Source organism: Bombus pyrosoma, linkage group LG6 (genome assembly GCF_014825855.1).
Source record: "Bombus pyrosoma isolate SC7728 linkage group LG6, ASM1482585v1, whole genome shotgun sequence".
Lineage (NCBI taxonomy): Eukaryota > Metazoa > Arthropoda > Insecta > Hymenoptera > Apidae > Bombus > Bombus pyrosoma.
The window spans coordinates 12249038-12271694 of record NC_057775.1 but is presented as its reverse complement, the minus strand read 5'-3'; the positions used below and the strand labels follow the sequence as shown (position 1 = coordinate 12271694).

Genomic DNA, 22657 nt, shown 5'->3' with positions numbered 1-22657 from the left:
TATGTAAAAGGAGAATAAAGTCATCGATTCGTTAATGTATCGACCATCTCAGTTTCCGCCGTTTCAACGATTTTCCGAAAGACTACTTTCTATGATCAAAAGCTTTCCAAGTCGCTAGACATCTGTACAAGCGAAACTCAAAGCCTCGTAAACTCTGTTGAAGTGTCTTACTCCGAACAGCGAAGACTGTAATTAATAAAGTTGTTTCATCGATAAGTCAAACTCATTTCAGCCTAAGAAAACCACTTCGTACGCACATATTTACGATTCAATCAAACATTTACAAACTAACTAATACCTCGATTACTACTCGACAGCCACGATCCCAACGACATTTGTCACAAACTTGTGACTTCAGCGAATGAAATGCCAATTCAGAAATTTAAAATTCACCTCTGAATTTGCTAAATTACTTTGCGGCCTATCAGAACTCGTGTGTTCCCATCGTCATAGGTCGTAAAAACGCGTTTTTGTTCTGGAAAAATAAATATTCACATACAACACGAAATACTTTGTTCATTCGACGATCTCAACTTCGATGACACTTCACAAACTCCAAACACCATCGAATACCAATCGAAATTCACCATGTAAGAGTTTCTTCGATGAACCGAATATTATAAAACAAAACGATTCACTAAATTTTCCACGAGGACGCGCCATTCTTTCGATGACAAAAAAGAATCGGAAACAATCGACGCGCTTCGACACAGAGGATCGACGCGAAAATCGCGTTACACGATCGCTGATTCTCGATCCCCTCGGTCGTGTCGAGACCAATTAAAGGGCCTGCATAACCGGCAGTGAAATTTTTCGAACGCGCGTACCGCCAGCCAGAGCCGTAAGCCGACGCTTGACTTTCTATTAGTGGCACAATGGGAGTGTGGTTTTTTGGGGATGCAGCATCTGTTCGAGCTCAAGTAGCAGCGCAGGGGTGGCGATGGTGTATTCCAGTTGGTGCAGAGGGGGCAGCGAGAAGAAAGGTTCGAGCGTGGCTGCGTGACTCGAGTCGACTTCCGTCACTGTTCTTGCGATGCACACGAGACGTCCTCGGGGACACGGACGTCTAATAAGGGGCGCGGTCACTGACGTTTTCTTGAAAAGTGGACCTTCGGGGAACGGAAGTTCCCAAGCTGCTTCGGAGAAAATTGAGCGACACGGGAAAAAATTAAGGGATCGTGTGAAATGAAATCGATACTTTACGTGTGATTTATGATGTGCATGGATATACGCATGATCAACAGATTATACGAAATCACTTACTGTCTTTATATTTCAGAAAACAACGTGTAATGTGATTACTTCAGACAAGACACCAATTGCCATCGTCTATAGGTAATTTAAATGTTAATTAAAAAGTCAAATCTTGCACAATGAAGCGTTCAATGAACATTGTTAATTACCGTGAAATCATTAATAGCTCTGAAGAAAGCAGACACAAAAGTGTGACGGTTTGATGATTCATTCATTATACTAAATCGTATTGCGAATTTTGCTATAGAAAATTAGCGATCATGAAATGATGTTGCTAGCGAATTAGGAAAGAAAAAGGGAACGGATTGTGTACAGAATAAAATGTAACAAAGAGTATATAAATGCGCGATTGTTCGACACGCCGAACTAATAATAAGTTTAAATTTTAAATTCATTATATTCCGTGGACCGATGGGAGCGGCTCTGGTACCCCGAGTGCTTTATAATTAAGTCAAGCAAGCACTGATTACGCGATATACGAGGAACGAAGGTATGCGCTATTGACTAATTTCGCGGTGTCGGAGTCCAAGGGCCTTCGAGGCGCGCGTACAATACCGATAAGAGATCATTAATTTACTTTCTCGTATTTCTCGTATTCTCTGTTCTCGTTATCTCAATTACTTCTTTTGCTTCCACGATGATTCGCGGGAAAGGCAGCAAAAGAAGCGGTAGAGAAATAATACGGACGAACACGACGTGAATCAACGTTTACACGTGCTTCGTTGAAAGAATGATGAATGATCGGGCGATGGAGAAATCTTCCGTCGTGAGAAAAGTTATTATTCATTGGGGGAATTGCGGAAAAGTTGAGACAGCCTTGTATCGGTAGCTACTACAAGTTTCATTCTCCTCACTTTCGAATTTTGTCGCCTTATCTTTGGCTTGTAAAGAAGATCGTGCGAGTGAGCGATGAAAAGCTGTTTGTGAAATACGATACAACGATCGAGTTTTCGGAAATTTTAAATATTGCGAATGATTAGAATTCTGGATAAATGCATCAAATTCAATAAAAGAGATTAACAATTAAAAGAATAAATCTACGAACCATTTCCGATCCTCGAGAGTCGATTGATTCTCCCCTCGATCACCATTTCTAATCGTTTCGCCCATCTTAAACTGTTCGATATGTATCTAATACGCGACATTATACGCCACGACTACGCAAGAAACAAGGCGAAACAACCCTTAAATAAAACTCAACTAAAGGAAAGTCAACCACAAAGACCCGCGTAGAAAAGGAAAAGAAAAACAAGCATGTTTCCTAACGGAAGGGTAGTGTTTTCGAACAGAAGTCAGGGGTTCTCAAGCTCGCTCTCCGAAATCGAAGAAGCGGGGAAACCTTGGCAAGGAGAGAAAGCCATATCGTTAGTATTCTTTATAGGACCGCCGTGGGATATGCTCTACATAATGGAGTCCCAGCTAACGTCTCTTCTTTTGAAGCCGCGTCGGCCGATCTCTTGTTTATGTATGAGCGGGCGCGGACCACACCCGCGCACACCGAACCACGAACCACGCACACAAACACGGACGTCGTGAACAACGTCGTCAGGCACGTCGTCGCGTCGCGACGCTATCATCGTCAGAGAGAGGCTAGCCAAGCCAGGCAACCTCGAGAAGCTGTCCCGAGCCCGAGCCCGAATCCTCGTCGGTTTTCACGACGACACGACTCGACGACGGAGAAACGCAGAAGCGACGAGAGCAGCCACATTCACGAGAACCGACAACACGCCTGCTGTCGGCCACTGTAAAAGCAATCTTCCGTCAGTCTTTCTCCCTGTACCGAGAATACGTTATCAGCGGACCTCCGTCAGCCCTTTCCACACGGTTTTCCACTCTTCGAGCAGTTATCTGCCGCGACTCCTTCGCAAAAGTTCTACGAATTAATGCGTGATGCTTTTCTAGGTTTGGAAATTTCTTATTTATATGTTTTGCTGGTCTTTTATATTCTTCACGTTGCTTTTTGAGCCAGCCTTCGAGCGAGCGAATCTTTACGTAATTCCTACCTGATTTCCGCTTATTCATTTCCTATTTGTCTACTCTTCTCACTTTCCACTTCGTTCCAGTATCTGACACGATTTTCTCTGAGAAAATTTCAGATATGTAAATTCCACGAAGCTTCCCGCGAACCGTTCTTAACTTGTGCGATCGCTTATTTGTGTATTTCGTCATTCCTTGCCATCCAATTTTCCACTAACTTCGTCTCCATCCGGATCCTTTGGCTAACTTCTGAAATTTCGTATTTATATCTTTTGTCATTCTTTCCTGTTTCGTCATGTAGATCGACTTTTTCGTAAAAATTCCGTGAATCGTCGCACGAACCCTTTCCCATTCTTCAGCTTCCTTTATTTGTATTTTTTGTAGCACACAGATGGTATAATCGAAAGGAAGAAGAAAGAAAAATGCGTAGGTTGGTTGATTTTGAAAAATTGTCAGGTTTTGGAGGAGACGTTTAGATAGATTAGACGGGTTCTTTGTTTAGTTGATCTGTGAGACAGTTGATGTATTCCTTTGGACGTTTCGGACGGCAACTATTATTGTCGTGGTTCTTTGGACGCATGCCGCGCCTTTTGTGCCGCTGCCTCTCGATATTCGCGGCCAGCCGGTTTGCCTGCCTCGTTACGCTGATCAGCGAGCGAAACTTTTGTCATTGTAATAGGCAATTGGGTGCTTAGAAGCGTGCATTGTGTTACGATGTGTGTACGGAATATGCGAGATGAGGTTTGGTTCGTCGGTAATATAGTTAAAATAATTGTTAAAATAATGATACAATACAGTAATGCAGTACTAAACAGATAAAACGAGAATTGAGGAAAATAAGGTCAATAAGGATGTAAGGCAATTGTTTTAGGATTACAGTTAAGAATTAACTAAGTTTTTAACTAAGTAAAAATTGTAATTGATTACGCGACTGGTTGATTAATTCCAATAAAAAAAAAGATTTTTTCTTATTTGTTCACGATACACTTCAACTTCCGTGAACTCGATGCAGATCCTCAAATACGTCGATCAATCACGAATTTATATGTTTACACACCAAATCACACGTACATGCCTATATCTTTACGTCTGGATCGCATGAACGTTCTATATAAACGTCTACGTGATATATTGCTTTTACCTGATTCCTACATTTTGCCGAAAATCCGAAATCTAGCACGGGATCAGGCTTACTGAAAAAACAAATACTCTCTGCCAAGAGGAGAATATATCACGTTGCTGAAGAATGCCCAATCCGACTGAGAAAGTTACGTTCACGATCAACTTTCTTTACGTAGATTAATGTCAGTAGAATTATGACCAATTTTATAAGAAACCAATACTAGAAGAAGACTTTCATTTAAATAATCACATCTGTGAATTTTATTCCAAGCGATAAGCAGAGATTGATGTATGTATATTTCTTAACATTTCTACTACTAATTTTTATCTCTTTATTTACGAGAAAAGATTCGATTTTTGCAGATCTTAATAAGTTTTGGCTAACCTTGCCTTGCTAAATTACCACACGAATACAATTATTACAAAATATTATCGTCAAGCATACGAGACTACGAAAGACTTACAATTTACGGAATCTGTAGAAAACCGAACCTAAATCGAAGAAAACGCAACAAGTAAAATCGACGCTTCCTTTTCAAACGGAAGAAGTTGTTCCTCGAACAATTGGAGTACCAACAACGTACTCGTTCCCTCATTTGATCGAGCAAATGCGAAGAATAATACGAGGATAAACGCGTGACCAAGAGATCTGTCAATTAAATGTACGGAGATAGGTGGAAACAGAGGAAAGAACGCAGGCGTCTCGGTTTAGCATGTGCGGCCGACATTACGTAAAAATCATTTTTACGACGCGCGTTGCAACGCATGCACATACGAATACGTACGGCCTTATCTCGCAGTGATTCGGCGGGATATTCATAACCCAGTGTACGATACGATTTGATTCGATTTTTTGTTTTCTCTTCGACGTTGAAAGCCCCACGATGGCGCCTCCCTTTCGATCGATTCACCAATACGAGATTATTCATTTAAGAAGTCGCACTGTGCGTCACTGTCGATCGGAGTTAACTCGATTCGACAAACAGAAACGAGGATCGCGGGGATGAAAGGGAGTTTGAACGTTGATTCGAATGCAGGGTGATTTCGTGATCGATGGTCCAAGTTTCGAGCGTTGTTTGTCCAGCGATTTCGTTGGACGGTCGGCCTTTCGCGGTTCTAAATTATTGAAATGCAAATCGTTTTAAATTAATATAATTAGCTTGTAATTAAAGATGGATATTTTTACGAGATATAATTCATTTTGTCGAGTGTCTTAACGTTTTATCTGTGAATTATGAGTGAATTACGAATGTACATAAGGATACATTCCTCTGTATATACGATGTTTAAGTATGCATAATCATTTGAAATTTACTCGTTTATTTCTTTGACAATCTTGAAGATTACTGGCATTGGTTTACAAAAGTATTCGAACCTATCGTGTGAACTTACTATAGAAAATTTTTATACCTATAGCTTACGTCCAAATGTCCATACATATTATAACTTTATCTCCATATGTGTTATAACCAACATACTCATGACAACCGTGTCTCATATAGTGTTAATGGAATTTCAAAATGTTTGTAACACGCATAACGTATTCCTAAAAAAATGTCTACAAGAGTTCGAATACTTTCGTGAGCTTGTGTATTCAAGATCATTCTGTATATTAACACGGCGACTTGTATCAATCGTATCGTTCCAAAAAAAAATGCGTCGGACAGTTGTTAATCAGTTACTAATCAATAGTATGGATAGCAAGATGTCACGCGTGACTCGACCTCTCGTAAAATTGTACTTTTCTGCGGCGACAGGCAACCGGATTTCGTCCGATGCAATCCGCGTTTCCGTTTTGGAAATGTTACAAAGACGAGTTCACCGACCCCTGTCTCAACGAAATGCAACTGTCTTCTGTTTTCCGGAACGCAGGAAGCATATTTCGTTGTCGGCGTCCGACTATGCTCGACTGATGCGGTTGATGCTTGCAGCTTCGTGACATTTACATGCTCTCCAGATACGCTGAAACTATAGTCCTATTATTTGTGATAAGTTGCAACGTCATGGAAAATTTGTGCAATAACATCTTGTAAATAGAAACTTTTTACGTGATACGGAAAATGTAAATACTGTTTTTCCGTTGTTTATTACTGAAGCTTTTTCTCATTCTTTGATTATGTAATAAAGTAACCACGAAAGCGAAATGAACAACTTGATGAATAATTATTTCTTTATCCTTAAGATTTCTTGCGTTTCCGGTTTTCCATATAAAAATGAAGTGTTAAATAGTAGATTTTCAACGTGGTATCTCCTTAATACAGTTGGTGCAGCACTGGTATACTTTTCTCGCAATAATACTTTCACTTCTGAAACATTACAAGTTTGTAAATTTCCATAATTTGGAAATCACAAGTTTAAAAAATTAGTTCGACTTCTTTTACTGCGTGTATATAGCGTGTGTATATTAGGATAATATGTAAACGTCTAAAATTAATTTAGCTAGTGCTATTATTTATATATTGTCGCTATTATTTAGCAACGAAGGATCATCACGAATCAACCTAGAAACGAGAAGCTGAAAAACGACGACCATCATACCCGTCACTGGTATGAATCAACATTGTCGTGAGAAGTTTATAGTTGTCAACAAGGTGAATAAAAGAAATAAAATTAATGACAAAGATCTTGATCAGTAGCGAGAAACAGATTGATATTTCAATAGCGTATCTTGTTTACAAGAACAGATTCGTCATTGCCATAATTTTCTACCATGCTATGCATTTCTTCCTAAGCCTGCGATGCAACATAATAACATCATCTCTGAAATGGAACTTCAAACAATATTTTCTTCTCGTACTAATCCTAACAAATTTCCTTTTATCGGAGTTCCATTTTTATCAGTAATAACAATCCGAAGCTGTTATGCCAACTCTATTATTGTACAAGAACACTGCTGGAACACCTTGATGAAATTATGAAGATCTTCATGTTATATCATTAATTATGGGACAAATATCGATACACATTCATGTCTTTATGAGAAGAATTAAAAATGTAAGACATAAGCAGACATTTGTTTCACTTGCTAAATATTATAAGGAATATCGTACGATATTTTCTACGCACTTCTGTATCTTTAAGTTCCCCATACATGTATAAAAATCTATCTAACAGTCTAACAGTTATTCTTTCCGCATTAATCCAAAAGAATTCTTGCTTCAAATTCCCATCGAATCTCCTAGCGACTTCAAATCTATTCATCCGTTCTGCTCTAAAAAAGACCATACCAAACTGTGTCACTAAAACTAACACTCTCAATTCGACCTTTCTCCTACGCTCAGATCTCGATGATGGAAAAACTGAGGAGGGCATCGGTATGCGAGAGCACGAAAGAATCGGTGAAAGAAAGGAGGAACGGCATCGGTTGGAACAAAAGTGAAGGATACCGGCACAGCGGCGCAAAGGGCGAAACTCGCAAGAAGAAACGGAGGGTCTTCTGGCCGAGTGTGGGCTCGAGAAGTGGGGCCATGTGTTCAGTGTCAAGTTGCTCGAATCTTAGCCTGGTCCTCCGCTTCGTCCTGCTTCGCACGCTCGGCTTTCCGCGCTCCAAACACTCCGTTCGAAACGACCGCGAACAACCTCATTCTACTCTTGCTTATGTTAAACGCGTGTGCACGCGTCGCTCGAAACTTTTGTCGCGATTCATCGTTCACGGAAACGCAGAACCGCGTTTCCAGAAGGATTAGATGACGTTTTCTTCGTGGCGCGGGTAACCAAACAAAGCGCGAGGCAAGAACCGAGCGCATGCCTCGCGAGAGTAAATATACAAAAACAATCGAACGGAAATACTTAAGGTTGTGAAACGACTGCACATGCTGGCGAACGGAGAAGGATGTCGATGATTCGGTAGACGGCAAGACGGAGAAAATTTTAGACATTGAGAGAAAGAGAGCATCGATGGGAACAAAGCGGGCAGCATCTGGAACGCGTTAGTGTTCTCCGGGCAGCCGCCCCCGTCATTCGGCTGCGTCGCACGCACACGCGCGTGTCGGCCCGCGTGGATACGGATCCGCCCGGCAAGGACCGCAGTCAAGGGAACGAAAATTCGTCGCGGATCAAAACGGCCACGTGCGTGCGCTACTTGAACCAAAGAATGCGGCTTTTTATCTTCGTGAGATGAATGTTAGAACGTTGATGCTGCGAGGCCAAAGGAATGTGGAACTAATCTGTACGAATTGAGACGATGTTGAGAGTACGGTGACGTTGGTATGCACGAATATTATGCATACTCGTGTCATAAATTCTGTCACATAAAAGCAACTTTATATATAGTAAGAAAATTAATTCGGATAAAGTTTGATCTTTCGTTATTAAAAGGAACTTAAATAAAGGTTATAGCTTGTGAAGCTTTTTTTTTATGTTTTGTAAGGTGCCTATGTGTATAGGAATAAAAAGATCCTGAAAACTTTTGTAGACGTATAATATATATCATAAAAATGAGTAACTTTCTTGGAACGATAGTGCTTTGAATGGAAGTATCTTAAATAGCACGAAGAAGTTGTAACATCTAGAATATGCACTGGTTTCTTAGAATTTCACAAATTACTATTCCAAGTAAGATTCGATAGAGCTGACTTTACAGTAGAGGGAATACGAAAGGCGATCTGCTTTGGATATACGACTGTGTGCTTGTGTGCCTTGATAGACTTCTTGGCGTGGGTACCCTTGTCCTTGCTAAGGATTGGGGTGGAGACAGTGACTCAAACGTTTTTTCAAGAGCTGCTATTGAGATGCAACTTCCTGTTTCTTACTTTCATCGAATTTTTAGTTTATCGCGTATCTTAAGAAATAGTTCCACTCGACTCGAATGTCGTTTTTTGTTTCGAGCCATATGTTGTTTTAGTTCCTATAATTCTGTCCCCGTTGATAAAATAACTATGAATTTTTTGGAGTTTCAAATGTTTTCGTTTAAGCGAATTATGTATATCTACCTATGGCAATCGAGGGGATTAATTATCGGAAATTGTCGAGGGAAACGTTAAATTTTTATATTTGTCAATGGATATTTCGCGTTTATTCTATATTTTCCTGTTTCCTTTATCTCGATTACTCTGCTAAAAACATCACCGAATAATCATTCCTCTGTTCTCGCTTAAATGCAGCGGTAAAATATTTTTTTATTAATGCGTACGTCTTCGAACGCTTTGTCATCGATATTCGAACAAGGCTGCGCAATTTTTAAACTCTCCGTGCTACGGACGATTTGCTCACGAGAGAGAGAGAGAGAGAGAGAGAGAGAGGACTCGAGACAGTGAAAAAGCTCCGTCTTAGATGACTTTTGGTAAAACAGCCGGCGATAAATGATATTTACGCGTCGCTTTCGCCGCTCGCATTTGAAAGTCACTATTCCGGTGGCTGAAAAGCGACATCTGTTTTCCCCGCTGCAGTACATTATTTCGTTTATTTTTAAACCTAATCCGTTGTTCCACATCACAACCGGCCCGGTATGTCGTAACTTCGAAACACTTAGCCTTTTAATCGGATCGACACGTACTAACAAAAGCCACGTTAAAAGATATTTACGCGTTGCGTGTAATTTATCGGTTAATTTATCGTCTGGTTTTGCAAATCTTTCTACCCTTTCAATAAATAGGACCTATTATTACGAATTTCTACATGATCCTAGATATTTTTCATGAAGCTAGATTGTATTTATCACGAATGAATATTTCTGATTTGAATAAGCCAACTTCTAGCTGTAAGAAATTCTCGTTGTTTCGTTTATTGTTGTATTATCATGCAAGAATGTGGCAAGTATTAAGAGACTACGTAGTCATTTGGTTTTGTGACTTCACAATTGCAGTAATATCATATTTTTATCGGAATTTTATTAATTCGAACGATTAATAATTACAATAAAGCAGCGACACGATCGTGTAGATCGTTTTATATAAAAATATGAATTTCCATTAGAAACGAATCGATGGCGAGGAAGATGGTGGTAGATGCAAAATAGAAACAGCCTTGCTGTGTTTTCTATTAATTACGAAAATCAATCTTCGATGAAGCGGTACAACATCGCATGTGTATGAATAATCAATATCTGCTTGGAAGTCTTCGAAAGTTATTACACCGATAAATCGAAAGCAATCGCGGTGGCAGCGCAATATGACACCGAAGTATCGGCAGATTGTAATTTAGACCCTTTTAAATATGCATGAAATGAGCAGAGATATCCTCCAACGAAGAATTATTAATAGCAGTACGATTCATCAGCGGAACTTCAATGAAAACAAAATCAAAGGATTAATATTTAACATTTTATCTTAGTAACCAACCTTCGTTTTATAATTTTCTACATCTCTCTGTAAGTTACGTACATACTTATATATTCATATTCTACGCCACTATTTCTAAATTTCCAAATATTTTTGCAATTTTAATAATGTACTAATATCATTAGGGTTAGAAGATTCAATGTGCGTATTTTGTGACTCGGAATTTGAACAAATTTTATGGACAAACTATAGATGCAGATGTAGAAAACGAAACGGTGATTACTGTTAAATTAATTGCAAATGAATGAACTGACAACGAGTTTCGTATTGACGATTTTGTTTCTTGCGCCGTTTCTATAAAATTAAATTCAAAACCATTTACAGCTCACCAACAATACGATGATACTTATGAAAAAATTAATTCTAACATTTCGTCAACATTGCTTTAACCGGTATCACAAAGGTACTAAGAACACATTGATACCACGGCGTTACAAAAGACTCGAAGGCGCATTGATACCATGGTATCACTACCCTACACAGATCTCGTTCTATTTCTTTGTTACACTAACATATTGTGCCACGGATGCTCGGTTGTAACGGCACAACGAGCACGTCGATTATAGAGTAATCGGCCTCTTACCTCATTACCTTCCGAGAAAAGGTCGTACGATTTCTCGATGACAATCCTGCGCTCCCATACGCAATTGTCCCGTACACGAGTATTATCAAAAGCGAGATCAAAATCATTGTATTAGGCTTGCCTAATAAATTCGTGCCGTTCGTTGGTCTGCAATTTAGAAGCCTCCTTCGTATCGATGCTATTCCCATTCTCTTTAGCAGCCTGTCTAGCTCTTAATCTTAAGTTCCTCAATTAGTATAATTGGAGCAAGCTTTTAAAATACCTGATTCTAATTTGTGTTCCATGTTTTACGTGATAGGAAGCATCAACGTATCGTGTGAAATATAGAATACTTTAGAATTAATATTAAATAACTCAACTTAAATATAACCAGTACTATTGTGATCTTCAATGACTCAACTGATCGAGAGTTAAATACCACTGTACGGTTTGGTATATCCAAAGTTTGGCATAGCTCCTGAATTAATAAACTCCTTATTTCATCCATCAAAACGCAAGTTCTGCCTTCGTTTCGTTTTTCTTTCTTTTTCAACTCGCGAGATATTAAAAATAAACACGCATACTTTTTAACATCCGAATATTTTCATTACTTACTCTAATCTATCCTGATCTCTCTCTCTCTCTCTCTCTAAATCGTTGCAACGTCTCTACCTGCGCAACTTTACAGAGAACCAGATCAACGATTGCGTATCCGCTGAGCGATCGACGATTATTTGCCCTCACGACCAGGACACACACGCGTTGCGTCGATGAAAGCAGAAACGGAAACGTGAGTGCAGCCTGGAAATTTTCTTTCTTTTTGCCCCCTGTTTTATTTTATTTCCCTTTTTTATTTTTGTCTTTGGGATCACGGTAAAAAAGCGGTCGTTGCGTATCCATCGATCTCATGGAAACGTCGTAATTGGAGCACAGACCTTTTCCCCGGCTCCTCTTTTGCTTTGAAAGTTTGCCGTTGTTTTCAGGCTAATTAGCCGCGCGACGAGACCTTTAACTGCTGACAGATTTTCGTCGGCGCCGGTATGATCAAGCTCAGCTCGGATCGAAAAAACGGAAAAGTCATGAGTTGCGTGAGGACGGATTTGCTCTGTACGTTATATTTGTGTACGGATGTCTCATGCTCGCGTTAAAATGCATAAGCTACGTCGCACGTGTTTTTGTAAAAACGTTTCATTTCTGTGTCTGAGGAAGTTAAATACAGAATATTATTCTAGATTAAGTCTGTGAATTAATAGAAATACAGGTTAATATAAAGGACTATATTAGATTGGCTTGCACTATGTGACATCATTTTTATTCTTGACTAATGTTGCACTTTTTATGAAAAAATAAAGGCTTTGAAAAGTTGAAGGTTGTAAATGTTATCTCATAGATATTCTGAGAATTTTTATACCATTTTATATTTCCATATTAAGCCGAGAAGTACCATACGGAAATCAGATTAGAAAAATCGTCTGAAATTGTAATTTAAACAAGAATCAGATTTTCGAATTTTTAATCGCATACAATTTATTTAAATGGAAACCAATTTAAGCAACAAACAATAACTCATAGGAAATAATTTGTAATTAATACGTTCTATAATTATCCAAGATACATACATAATGTCAATATCAAACGCGCTATCAGATCTAATTATCATTCACGTATATGTATCTTCTTTCATTCCAACATATCGTTTTCAGATTAAAAGGATATCATGTAAAACGATCATTCGATTATCTACTTGGTTATTCATTAACGAGCATCTGCGAAAAAATGGCGTGCGAATTAATGCAAAGTTTCGATTGCCCGTATGCTGTTAATCAATGTATTAGGCATTCATCGCTGTGGATCATATTAGGTTCGACGCAGTCGAAAAATTCGAACGAAGTAGAACATCTTTTCGAAAATTTAATTATCTATTTTTCGAGCATCATACTCATTAAGCCACGTGACAAGAAATTCTCAACAATTATCCCCCGTTGACCCATAAAATCTCTTTCATTTTCCTAAACTTCTTCCCTCGACAAGAATACCTCTTATCTCATGAATATATTTTCATGCTCGCGCGAGCATCATCGCGAGAGATACGCTCTGCCGTTGTATAGTGTTTATACATATTGTTAGTCGCCGGTTGCGCAACAACGGTTCGTGTGTTCTTTTCGTTGATACGGCCTGGACCACGTTATCGTGACTTTTTTTCTTTCGCCAATGACGAAGATATACACGAAGAGTGTGGCCGCGCTCGCACGTTTTGACACTTTGAGGATAGCGTGCGCGCGCGTTTTATCCGCCTCGCTGTGACGCAATCGCGCGAGAAACATTGTGAAGACGATGCATACGTTTCTGATTTCGTATGGACCGACGCGACGTGTCACACGTAATTATAGACCCGTCCACGTATTTCACGCCAAATAGAACGATTTCTCGAGTTTCGCTCCTCGTTTCACCAACTAAATTTTTTCGCGAGCGTTGGAGCTTATTGGAATAAGGATCGATATTTCGTCAATTGCTGATACCAATTGTACTATACATTTTGAAAGCTTTGGCAGATAGTTTAATTGGTATTTCAATGAAGTACAGTACATTTTAATTGTCCTATAACGTTATAACGGCGTATAATGCGAAACTTAGAAATATTCCTATTTGTTGTGCTTCAGTTTGTTTTATCTTTTTAACAGAAAAATCATCTACTTGAAAATAAACATTCGTCACTTCAACATCGCAGATATTCCACATAATCTAACACATTGTAACATTTGTAACAAGTAATATTTCGTTGTAAAAAATTTCATTTCATAACGTTTATGGATAGATACGATGAACTTTGTCTTCGTGTTTCGTACCGAACGCATGAAACTTTACGGAACTCTTTTACACTTGTTTGTACAAATACGAAGACAAACAATTCGAATAATTGGCAATGTATTAATACCGAAGGAGCGAAGAAAACGTCAAAGAGATATGATTTCGGATTTTTAAAGAGTCTGCCATCTTCTAAACAGCTATCACGCAGATAAATAGTAGAAAATTTGACAATAATGAACGGTATTTATCTAATCGTAGGATGCGACATAATTTAAACGCAAATATGAAGTTAAGAAATAATAATCGATCTTATCGGTGGATACTGTAGCAACTCTGGTTGCAAAGTTATTATACTGATAGATGACATTTTAAGTTAAATGGACAAGAAAATGGAGTTTTAAGTTTGAAAACGTTATACAGCAGATTTAAATATCATAATCAATGCGTCATACAACTAATCTGCGATTAGATTGTTGTATTATTGTCAATTATCGGTATAATTATACTCTTTACGTTACGCATTGAGGAAAAAAAACTAGAATAATACGTACTTTTAAGTTACAGACGAAAGTCAAAGTATATGACCTACATGATTTTTGCAATTCAAATTTGTTCGACCGTAATGCATTCAGCGATCTTCGATGCGCAGTTTATGAAACCGCTTAAACGAAACTAAGCTTATATTTTATTTTGTATCACTAAATACGAGCACCAAAAGTATACGCCGATATTTTACAAAGATGCGAGTTACGTTCTTTCTGGAAACTCTTAATAATCGTGATTTTTTCTAGATAAGTATACTATATTCGTCATTTTCGAATATAATGCCAATTTTTAAATCCAGTTTCCAATTATCAGTGTCCTCGCTATAAATTCTTTAAATCCTTTGTCTCATTCTTATCTCGGCCCCTTCTATGCTTCAGACGTAGATATTACAGTTGGAAAGAAGCTACTATTTCTCGAAGTCAAACAGAACGAAGACGATTCTAATCGCTAACTATAGTCACGCTAATGAATTATAAGCATATTCTTGAGAGCAAGACCAATTAATATTATTACAGCACGAGACTAATTGTCAATTAAAACGTACTTGTTGCGAAGCATTGTCCAATTACGTATGCTCTATATTTCAGATGTGGATACACAAAACTCGCTTACGATTGTTACAGATTATTAATACTATTAAATTTTCTTTTATAACAACAACAAGTTTCTTATTACAATAAAACAAATACATTTTACAAGTTACGAGCTAAACGTTCGTGAAAATATGAATATGGATAAACATCCATAGTGTAATAATAATCGAAGAAAATTCAGTTCTACGTTTTCGCAAGGAAATCTAAACGGCACGATAATTTATTGGAAGTCTCGACATTACGTGTACGTCTCGAAGAATCGTATCTGAGAGGAACGCAAGATAATGCCATTCTAATATTATGTAAGCGGTTGGAGATTAGATTATGGTTCTTATAAAGCATTATCAAGGCGTTTGCACGCAATATTTTGAAATGAAACGAAAAATAATTAAAAAAATAAACGAGATGGCTTTTATACGTTTCACGTATCTTCGTAACTGATATTCAAGTGTTTCGAGCGCGACAAACTAAAACGCGTGGCCATTGCAACATTACGCGGCCGATTAGAGCCGCGGTTTTTACAGCATCGTTATCATCATTTTATTTACCGCGGCCAGCAAAACGCGTACGTGCACACAGGTATCTTGTTTCTGGTCATTGATCAGAGGTTGATGATATGTCCAGTGAGAGAGAGAGAGGCTGCCGGGCCTAATAAACCATGCAACGCGGGCATTTATTACGCGTGGCGCGCACTGAGAGGTCATACAAATGTAAAGGCGGTCGATGAATATGGATAGAGATATAGAAACGTTTCGATAACAAAGTCTGTCTCTGTGTAGTCATTTGATCTCTTCCATTCGCATTTTTTCCCGCCTTTTTACTCTGATGAACGACGCGGAAAAATGCAGAAACGGACGCACTTGCTGCGAACGCGGCGTTACGTAAAGAAACGTGTCTTTATTCTTTTTTTCCACATGTACTTTTTTTTACTTCCGGCCTTTGTTTTTTTCGCCTTCTTCTCCTCCCTTTATCTTCTGTTTTTCTCTGCATTTTTTTTTTCATTCAGCCCGTTGAACGAATAGAAAGAACGACAGAATCGTAAAGCACGTACATGTGATGTATCGTGTCTGAAGATACTTTGCATCTTTGCGAATCTTTGCAGAAGAGCACGCAGAAAAGGACCGATCTTTCATGATTCCGTTCTGCTTCCTCCGCTACCATCTCCTTTGTCTGTTACCCTTCCTTGGAGCGAGTTTGAGTTAGTGCAACAGAAACCGATGTTGACCTAATTAGGAATCGAAATCATTTATTTCGACCTCTTCGATCGTCTACCAGAGACGCTTTCATTCGTCAGGGACTAATAAACCGATATCTACGGTGCCTTTTGGAAGATTCGATAAAGTCGATATCGTAGAATACAATGAATAATGGAGAAATAGAGACAAAGCGGAGATTCGTATAGTTAGATTGGGTTTTTCATTTTCACCTTCATTTTCGCTTGGTTATCGATCGGTACATCCTAATTATGCAACGCGCGTGCAACAATGCGTGCACGAGGCGTTTTGCACGAACGCTCCTCGACACCATGCGTTCGCTGTTAATTATCACGCTCCTCTCGAGATTATTCGGTATTTTTGGCGTGAACCGTGGCGTACGCTCGGCAGTGCGCACCTAGAATCCGCGGATTATTCTCGGAGAGGGTAACAGGGCTTTGCTCGGAAACCTGGCTAATTGATTATTAAGACGCTTCAGAGTGATCGATAAAACGAAATATCGTAGAATAGTGCAGGATTTCGCTGAAATTCAATTATTCAGAGACTCTTGTAGTTTGGTCTTTGTTCTGTCTTGTACGGTTTCGGTTATCGAAGCTGTCAGATTGGAGCCAAGAGACGATGACCGTAAAACGCGAGGGTACAGTGTCGCGATAAATTACAGCGGAATAGAAACATTTTGCGTGAAAGAAAACTGAAAGTTTGAAGAAGAAATTAAGAAGAGATTTAATTTTAAAAATTCTTCTTTGATCTTAAAAGGCAAGTTGTAAGAATATTAGAATTGTTCAATAATTGTTCTTGAATAAAAGCTGTCATAGGATGAAAGACACTTACGCATTAGGATAACTAATTCTATTTATGTTTACTTTTATCGTTTAATCACTTCGTGTGTTAAATATATAATTTAATATATCGTATAATGTAAGAAAATACGTGAGTATCAAGTTTGGCGATTGTGATCAAAATAATTATGATTCTTAAGTTTCCTAATTAATCACAGTATCGCAGAATGAGCAACATTTATTTCGTGCTTTTTAATCAGGTATATTCGCATCAACTTCTAGCTATTTTCAGATTCCATCTAAACGCTAACCAATCTCTGTCACTTGTCAAATTTCATGTGCCAACCACTGTCCCACCTGAATTTTCCAATCGATAAATCCCACACCTAACTCGAATTCCACTTAATTTCATCGGCTTCCTCTATACTCTAGCATCTGTTCAATATCTAAATCAGCGAACCGACATCTCTATAAGTAGACTGCGCAACTGTTACACGTCTAATCAAATAACACAAAGACTCAATAACAATAATTCTCTCCCTCCATTCCAATCTTATATCCAAACAATATGTATATTACGCATGAATCCCGGATCGCGTCTAATCTCTTTCAACTTTCGCAAAGACCAAACAAACCTTTTAATAGCCGAATTCTTGCAAGAAAGCGATTGTTGCACGGGGCCATACGAAGAACGCTAGGAGTTAGTGGCACGACAGTAGTAATTTTACGGTGTGTAAGACACGTCCAATAACTCGTTCCCCGAAGCTCCGTTTCGGATGTTCTTGGTGCTGGAAACTTTTTTGTTTCGTGTTTCCTTACGTTGTGTACGTTGTACGAGATATACTTCGTCCACATCTCTATTCTAATATCACTACACGCGAGGGTAGAGACTGTGGGAGTAGACAGATAGAGTAGAGAGATGTTGCTTGATTCTCGGAATTTTGTCTCTACTTGACACAACCACGGATATTGTGTTCAACTGTTCAGTAGACACAATGCAACGTTGACAGTCGCGTTTTATTTTGGGATGATAGTCAGCCCAACTAACCTCGCGACGCTGTAGCATCCTATGTTAGTTTCGTGCTTGTGCAAACGCCTGTCTGTTGTCTACGCGAAATTTCATGATATTTACGGAGCACCGGGAATAATTTGCGTATCTTGTTTCGCGATTTATTATTCGTAATAATGATTATCGATATATTAAAATCATCAAGCGACAAAAAGAGTTGCACTCGGAATTCGCGATGTGTCTATTCGTTCAGAAACATGATCCAACGCACAAGTTTAATGGCAGCCCGATAAAAATACTACTACGTGGATTTTCGTGGTATTTATGAAACCTCGATAATAATTCGCAAACACTTTGTTTCATGGATTATTATTCACGGGCATGGTTAACGTATCAAAAGCATTGAGACGTTCGAAGATACGGAAATCATCAAACATCGGAAAATAGTTTCGATTCGGCGATGAATTTGTCATGAAACTCGATCAAACGCAAAGGGTAGCCCGAGTAGCTCTACAATAAAAATACCATTACACCGATTTTAATTAAGGACACGATGAAAGATTTATCCTGCTCCCATCGGCGTCCCCTCGCGCTCCGGTTTAGCTGTTTATGCAAACCAGCGACTTTACCCTTTGATGTCGACGCGGGGCAAGCTCGCGCGTTGCACGTTTTCAGGCCGCGTACTTTCGATCTCGAGCGTATTACAGCCTGCCTATCCATGAACCGGAAGATGGAAAATTGAAACGAATCTTTCCACGAGATGACACTCGACGATTAGAAACAGCAAACTTAAAATCTGCCGTGAAAATCCTCCACTTGTCGAATACGTTTAAATATCTGTCACCGTGATAATCATCCCATCGACACTCGTGTTTCTATCCCATGCAAAAGAATCGTTTTTCTCTCTGTTTTTCTCCTAAGATGCGAGGCCGGTCACGTTCCAGAGAAGAAGTCGACTTTATTTCCCAGGGATCATTCGCTGTCCCCTTTTGACAAGATGTTCAGACACGTTGAACGCGGAGACAGAGGATTTGTAGAGTGCGTCAAGTGGTTGACCGAGAAGGAAAGACGAAATCGTTCGAGATTTTTGGGAGGGTCGCGTAGGACACAGGCTACGACAACGACAACGACAACGACGACGACAACGACGACGACGATACAGAGCAGGAAGGAGCTGGAGAAGCCCAAAGAAGAGGGTAGCGGCATTAAGGGGAAACGGTAGAAACAGGCACAGTCAAGGGAGGGTCACTGGGTCAGATGCGGTGCACGATTCCCTCTCTTTCTCGGCCACCCTTCTTCGTATTCCCGATTCTCTCTCGCTGTCGATCTCCTCTTTCGCCGGGAACACATGGCCCTGCGTGTGCACACGGGCTGTCTGGCAGGAACACACGCTGGCCACGCACACACGCGCCCCACTACCGTTATCGTTCGAGTATTGGACAGATTACGCTGAGCGGCGTGCTCCAGGGAGAGTACGCACACGTTTGGAATAATTTGTAAATAATGCTTCAAAGGATCGTAGGCAACGTGGCATTAATTTGAAACTGAAGAGTGGCTGACAAAAAGAGCGAGTATACGTAGATGACGATTTGCTAAATTTTGAAAAGGCGGTTGTCAATTGGGATCGAAAGTGAGAAAGGGAAGTGACAGAAGTAACGAGTATACACACCGTCGCCGGTACACCGGTATCGTTCTCGCAACGCGGTCACGTGCTCGTGCGTCTCACTCACCTGCCAAGCGTGCTCATATCATCCTGCTCGCGCGCTGGTAGCTTCGACTACCCTTCGACGTCTTCGTGGCACTTGTCACGTAATTACAAAATATATACGTATACTTTACACCCCCGCACAGAACCGGCACTTGAACGAGAACCAACGATCCGAGGCTGCAGAGACGAGCATGTGTCGGCTGTGCCGCGGATCGACAGATCGGATGTCAAACAGCACTCGATGCGGCGAAGTCGGAGAATAATCGTTTCACTGGTCGACCACGTATAACCGATAAGAATTCTTGCGTACGCAGAGTACTCCAGTCTTCGGACGATCGTAAACGCCGGCTGGTCCCAAACACGCATTTACGTCATGGTTCTTGGTGACGGCGGAGGTTCCGTCGCGACGTAACAGCCGATCTATCTCTCACTCGCAGGAAGACAGGAAGATCGATGTAGCTCCGGAGGGAGCGCGCGCGCGCGCACATACGCACGCACGGCTGGAAATCCGGTTGATCCGCGTGTCTTTCGCCCGGATCTTCCCTAGTCCAACAGAGGAAGACGAGGAGGAACGGTAGAAGAACAAGTAAGAAGATTAAGAACGACTGTTGGTCGCGGATCGAGAGCGAATTTACGATCGACACCGACGCTCCGTTTCCCGGTTTTCGACACTATCGCGGATGCCTGCAACGCGCGAGAACGCGCTGCTCTGAAACGCGTCGACGACGACGTAGACAACGGTGAGCAGCAGAACAGCAGCCAACAGCAGTAGCGGTAGCGGTAGCAGCAGTAGGCCGCGAGGGCGAGAGAGCGAGAGAGGAAACGAGAGTCAGTGGTGGAAGAAACCCCCCCTCGAGCAGCGGGCATACAATGGGAATAATCACCGCGTCTCGGAGCGTCGGCTGACTGACTGAAGCCCCCGAGGACCGAACGGGATGAGATTCGGAGGCGCTGCCTGGTGGCGGCCGGCGCGGCGCGCCGCGCCACTCCGCGCCACTCCGCGCCGCTTCGGCNGCCCGCGCTGCGCCACTCTCGCCTCCCCGCTACTGTTCTCCCTGTGTTCGTCTTTTCTCTCGATCTCCCGCGCTCGCTCCCTCTTCCTTTTGCTTTTGTTACCCGCCTCGCCTCCTCTTCGTCGCGCTTGCTCGCACTCCGCCGTTGCTGCCCCTTCCTTCTTCTACGCTACTACGATCGCTAGTCGACGCGAATCAAGTCGTCTCTGTTCGTCGCGTGGCACGTTCGTTAGTTCTTTCTCGTTTCAGCGGTTTTCCCTTTCTCTGTCGCACCGGTGGCCGTTCGTTTCGTGTCGCGGTCGCTCGGCAGCGGACGGGCCGACGCGCGGCCGCGGCGGCGGTGGCGGCGGCGGGTTCTCTTGCCCGCCACGCCCCTTTTCGGGCGTACGTCCCGCCTTCTTCCTCTGACACCCACGCGAAGGCGCGCGCTCTGCCCGACACTGCACTGCCAGACTACCACCACCGCGGCACAGCCACGACCCGTCAGCGTCGTCCTCGTTCGCGTCCTCGTCCTCGTCCTCGTCTACGCCTTCGTTTCTGGCTTCTCTGCGCTGCCACTCTGTCGTCGACGTACGCTTCGTCGTCGTAGTGGTCGTTGTCGTTGTCGTCTTCGTGTTGCGCCGACGCTCGTTGTCGTCGGGTTTTCGCGAGGATCTCCGTTCACCTGTGCACGCCCGCCGATATCCCTCTTCCCGTATGACCCCCCTACCCCGTTCGTTGTCCTTCCCTAGTCTGTATAACGAGATCTCCCACCCCCTGCCAGCCCTTTCCGAGGACACGAGCCACGGACGCCGAGCTGGGCGTAGTAGTATCGCCGAGGATGGGCAGCGTACGCTGTAGCGCTGCCGTGTTCGATGTTGCCTCAGCTCTTAGCTTCTCGACTATCTTTTTCCTCGTCGTCTTTATACCTAGCAGAAACTCTCGCTTCCCCCTTTCCAGGCGAATGAATAGGGTAAGTGGAGAGAACGACGCGTATCACGTGGCACGCGAAGACAGTGAACGCCGGCGACGTAACGCGTGCCTTTTAACGGAGCTTGCGATCCTGGCACAGGGTCCAAACATTATTTATCCTACTTGGTAAACGTAACTTACGTACTCGAGGTGGTTTCTAGGATAGGATTCTAAATGCGACTCCAGGAGTTATCGCTTTGTAGCATATACTTCAGATATATCCTCTACGTATGAAGGAATAGGTGCTTGTTCTTAAATTTATGTAGGTGCGCATCGTACATAAATTATAAAACAAATTAATGTAAATTTTTACTGCCTCGCTAAATCTCGCAATTCCCTATTATCAACCAAAGGTTCATCCTTAAACCTTTCATATTCCGAAACATTCGATTACAATGAACTCTCTCTTCCAACCCCATTGCGAACCCAGCCTCCAATAAAGGTAGCTGGTTCGACATTGGGAAACGACTATTAATCGAGTCCCCTTCGATTTTCCGGGTTGGCGAATGAAATGGCTCGCGACCGGCGTTTCGACTGGCGCTCGAATCCCGTCGGATCAGGTACGGCGGCGGCGGTGCTGCGCATTGTCTATTGTTTCGGTCGGAGGCGGCGGTCGCGGCACAACCCCCGGCCGCCGGCGACGGCCCTACGACGGAGCCGTGGAGGTGGTGGAAGCCGACCAATGAGAGTCGAGGCACACCCGCGCAAATCACAATGCTTATTGTTGTCGCCGAGCTGTCCGCCCACATCCCTGGATCGTTTCTTCCACCTCCTCCCGGCGCTGCTCCCTGCAGCTCGGTCAGGTAGAAATCTCTGCAGGTGTGCGGTTGCGCCATTGCTTGA

The 22657-nt window shown here is 41.6% G+C and overlaps 1 protein-coding gene across 6 annotated transcripts in view; it reads right to left on the bottom strand.

Moving 5' to 3' along the window:
• LOC122568149 (transcription factor SOX-6) overlaps nt 1–22657 on the bottom strand; it is a 322224-nt gene that overhangs the window by 57920 nt on the left and 241647 nt on the right. The window contains exon 1 of one of the 6 annotated variants that reach the window (XM_043727548.1): nt 19873–20751. The exons of the other annotated variants lie outside the window; for them this stretch is intronic. Within the exon in view, the coding sequence (XP_043583483.1) occupies nt 19873–19889 (17 nt within the window). The 5' untranslated portion in view covers nt 19890–20751. Of the gene's footprint in view, nt 1–19872; nt 20752–22657 lie in introns of those variants that run through there. 6 annotated transcript variants of the gene reach the window in all.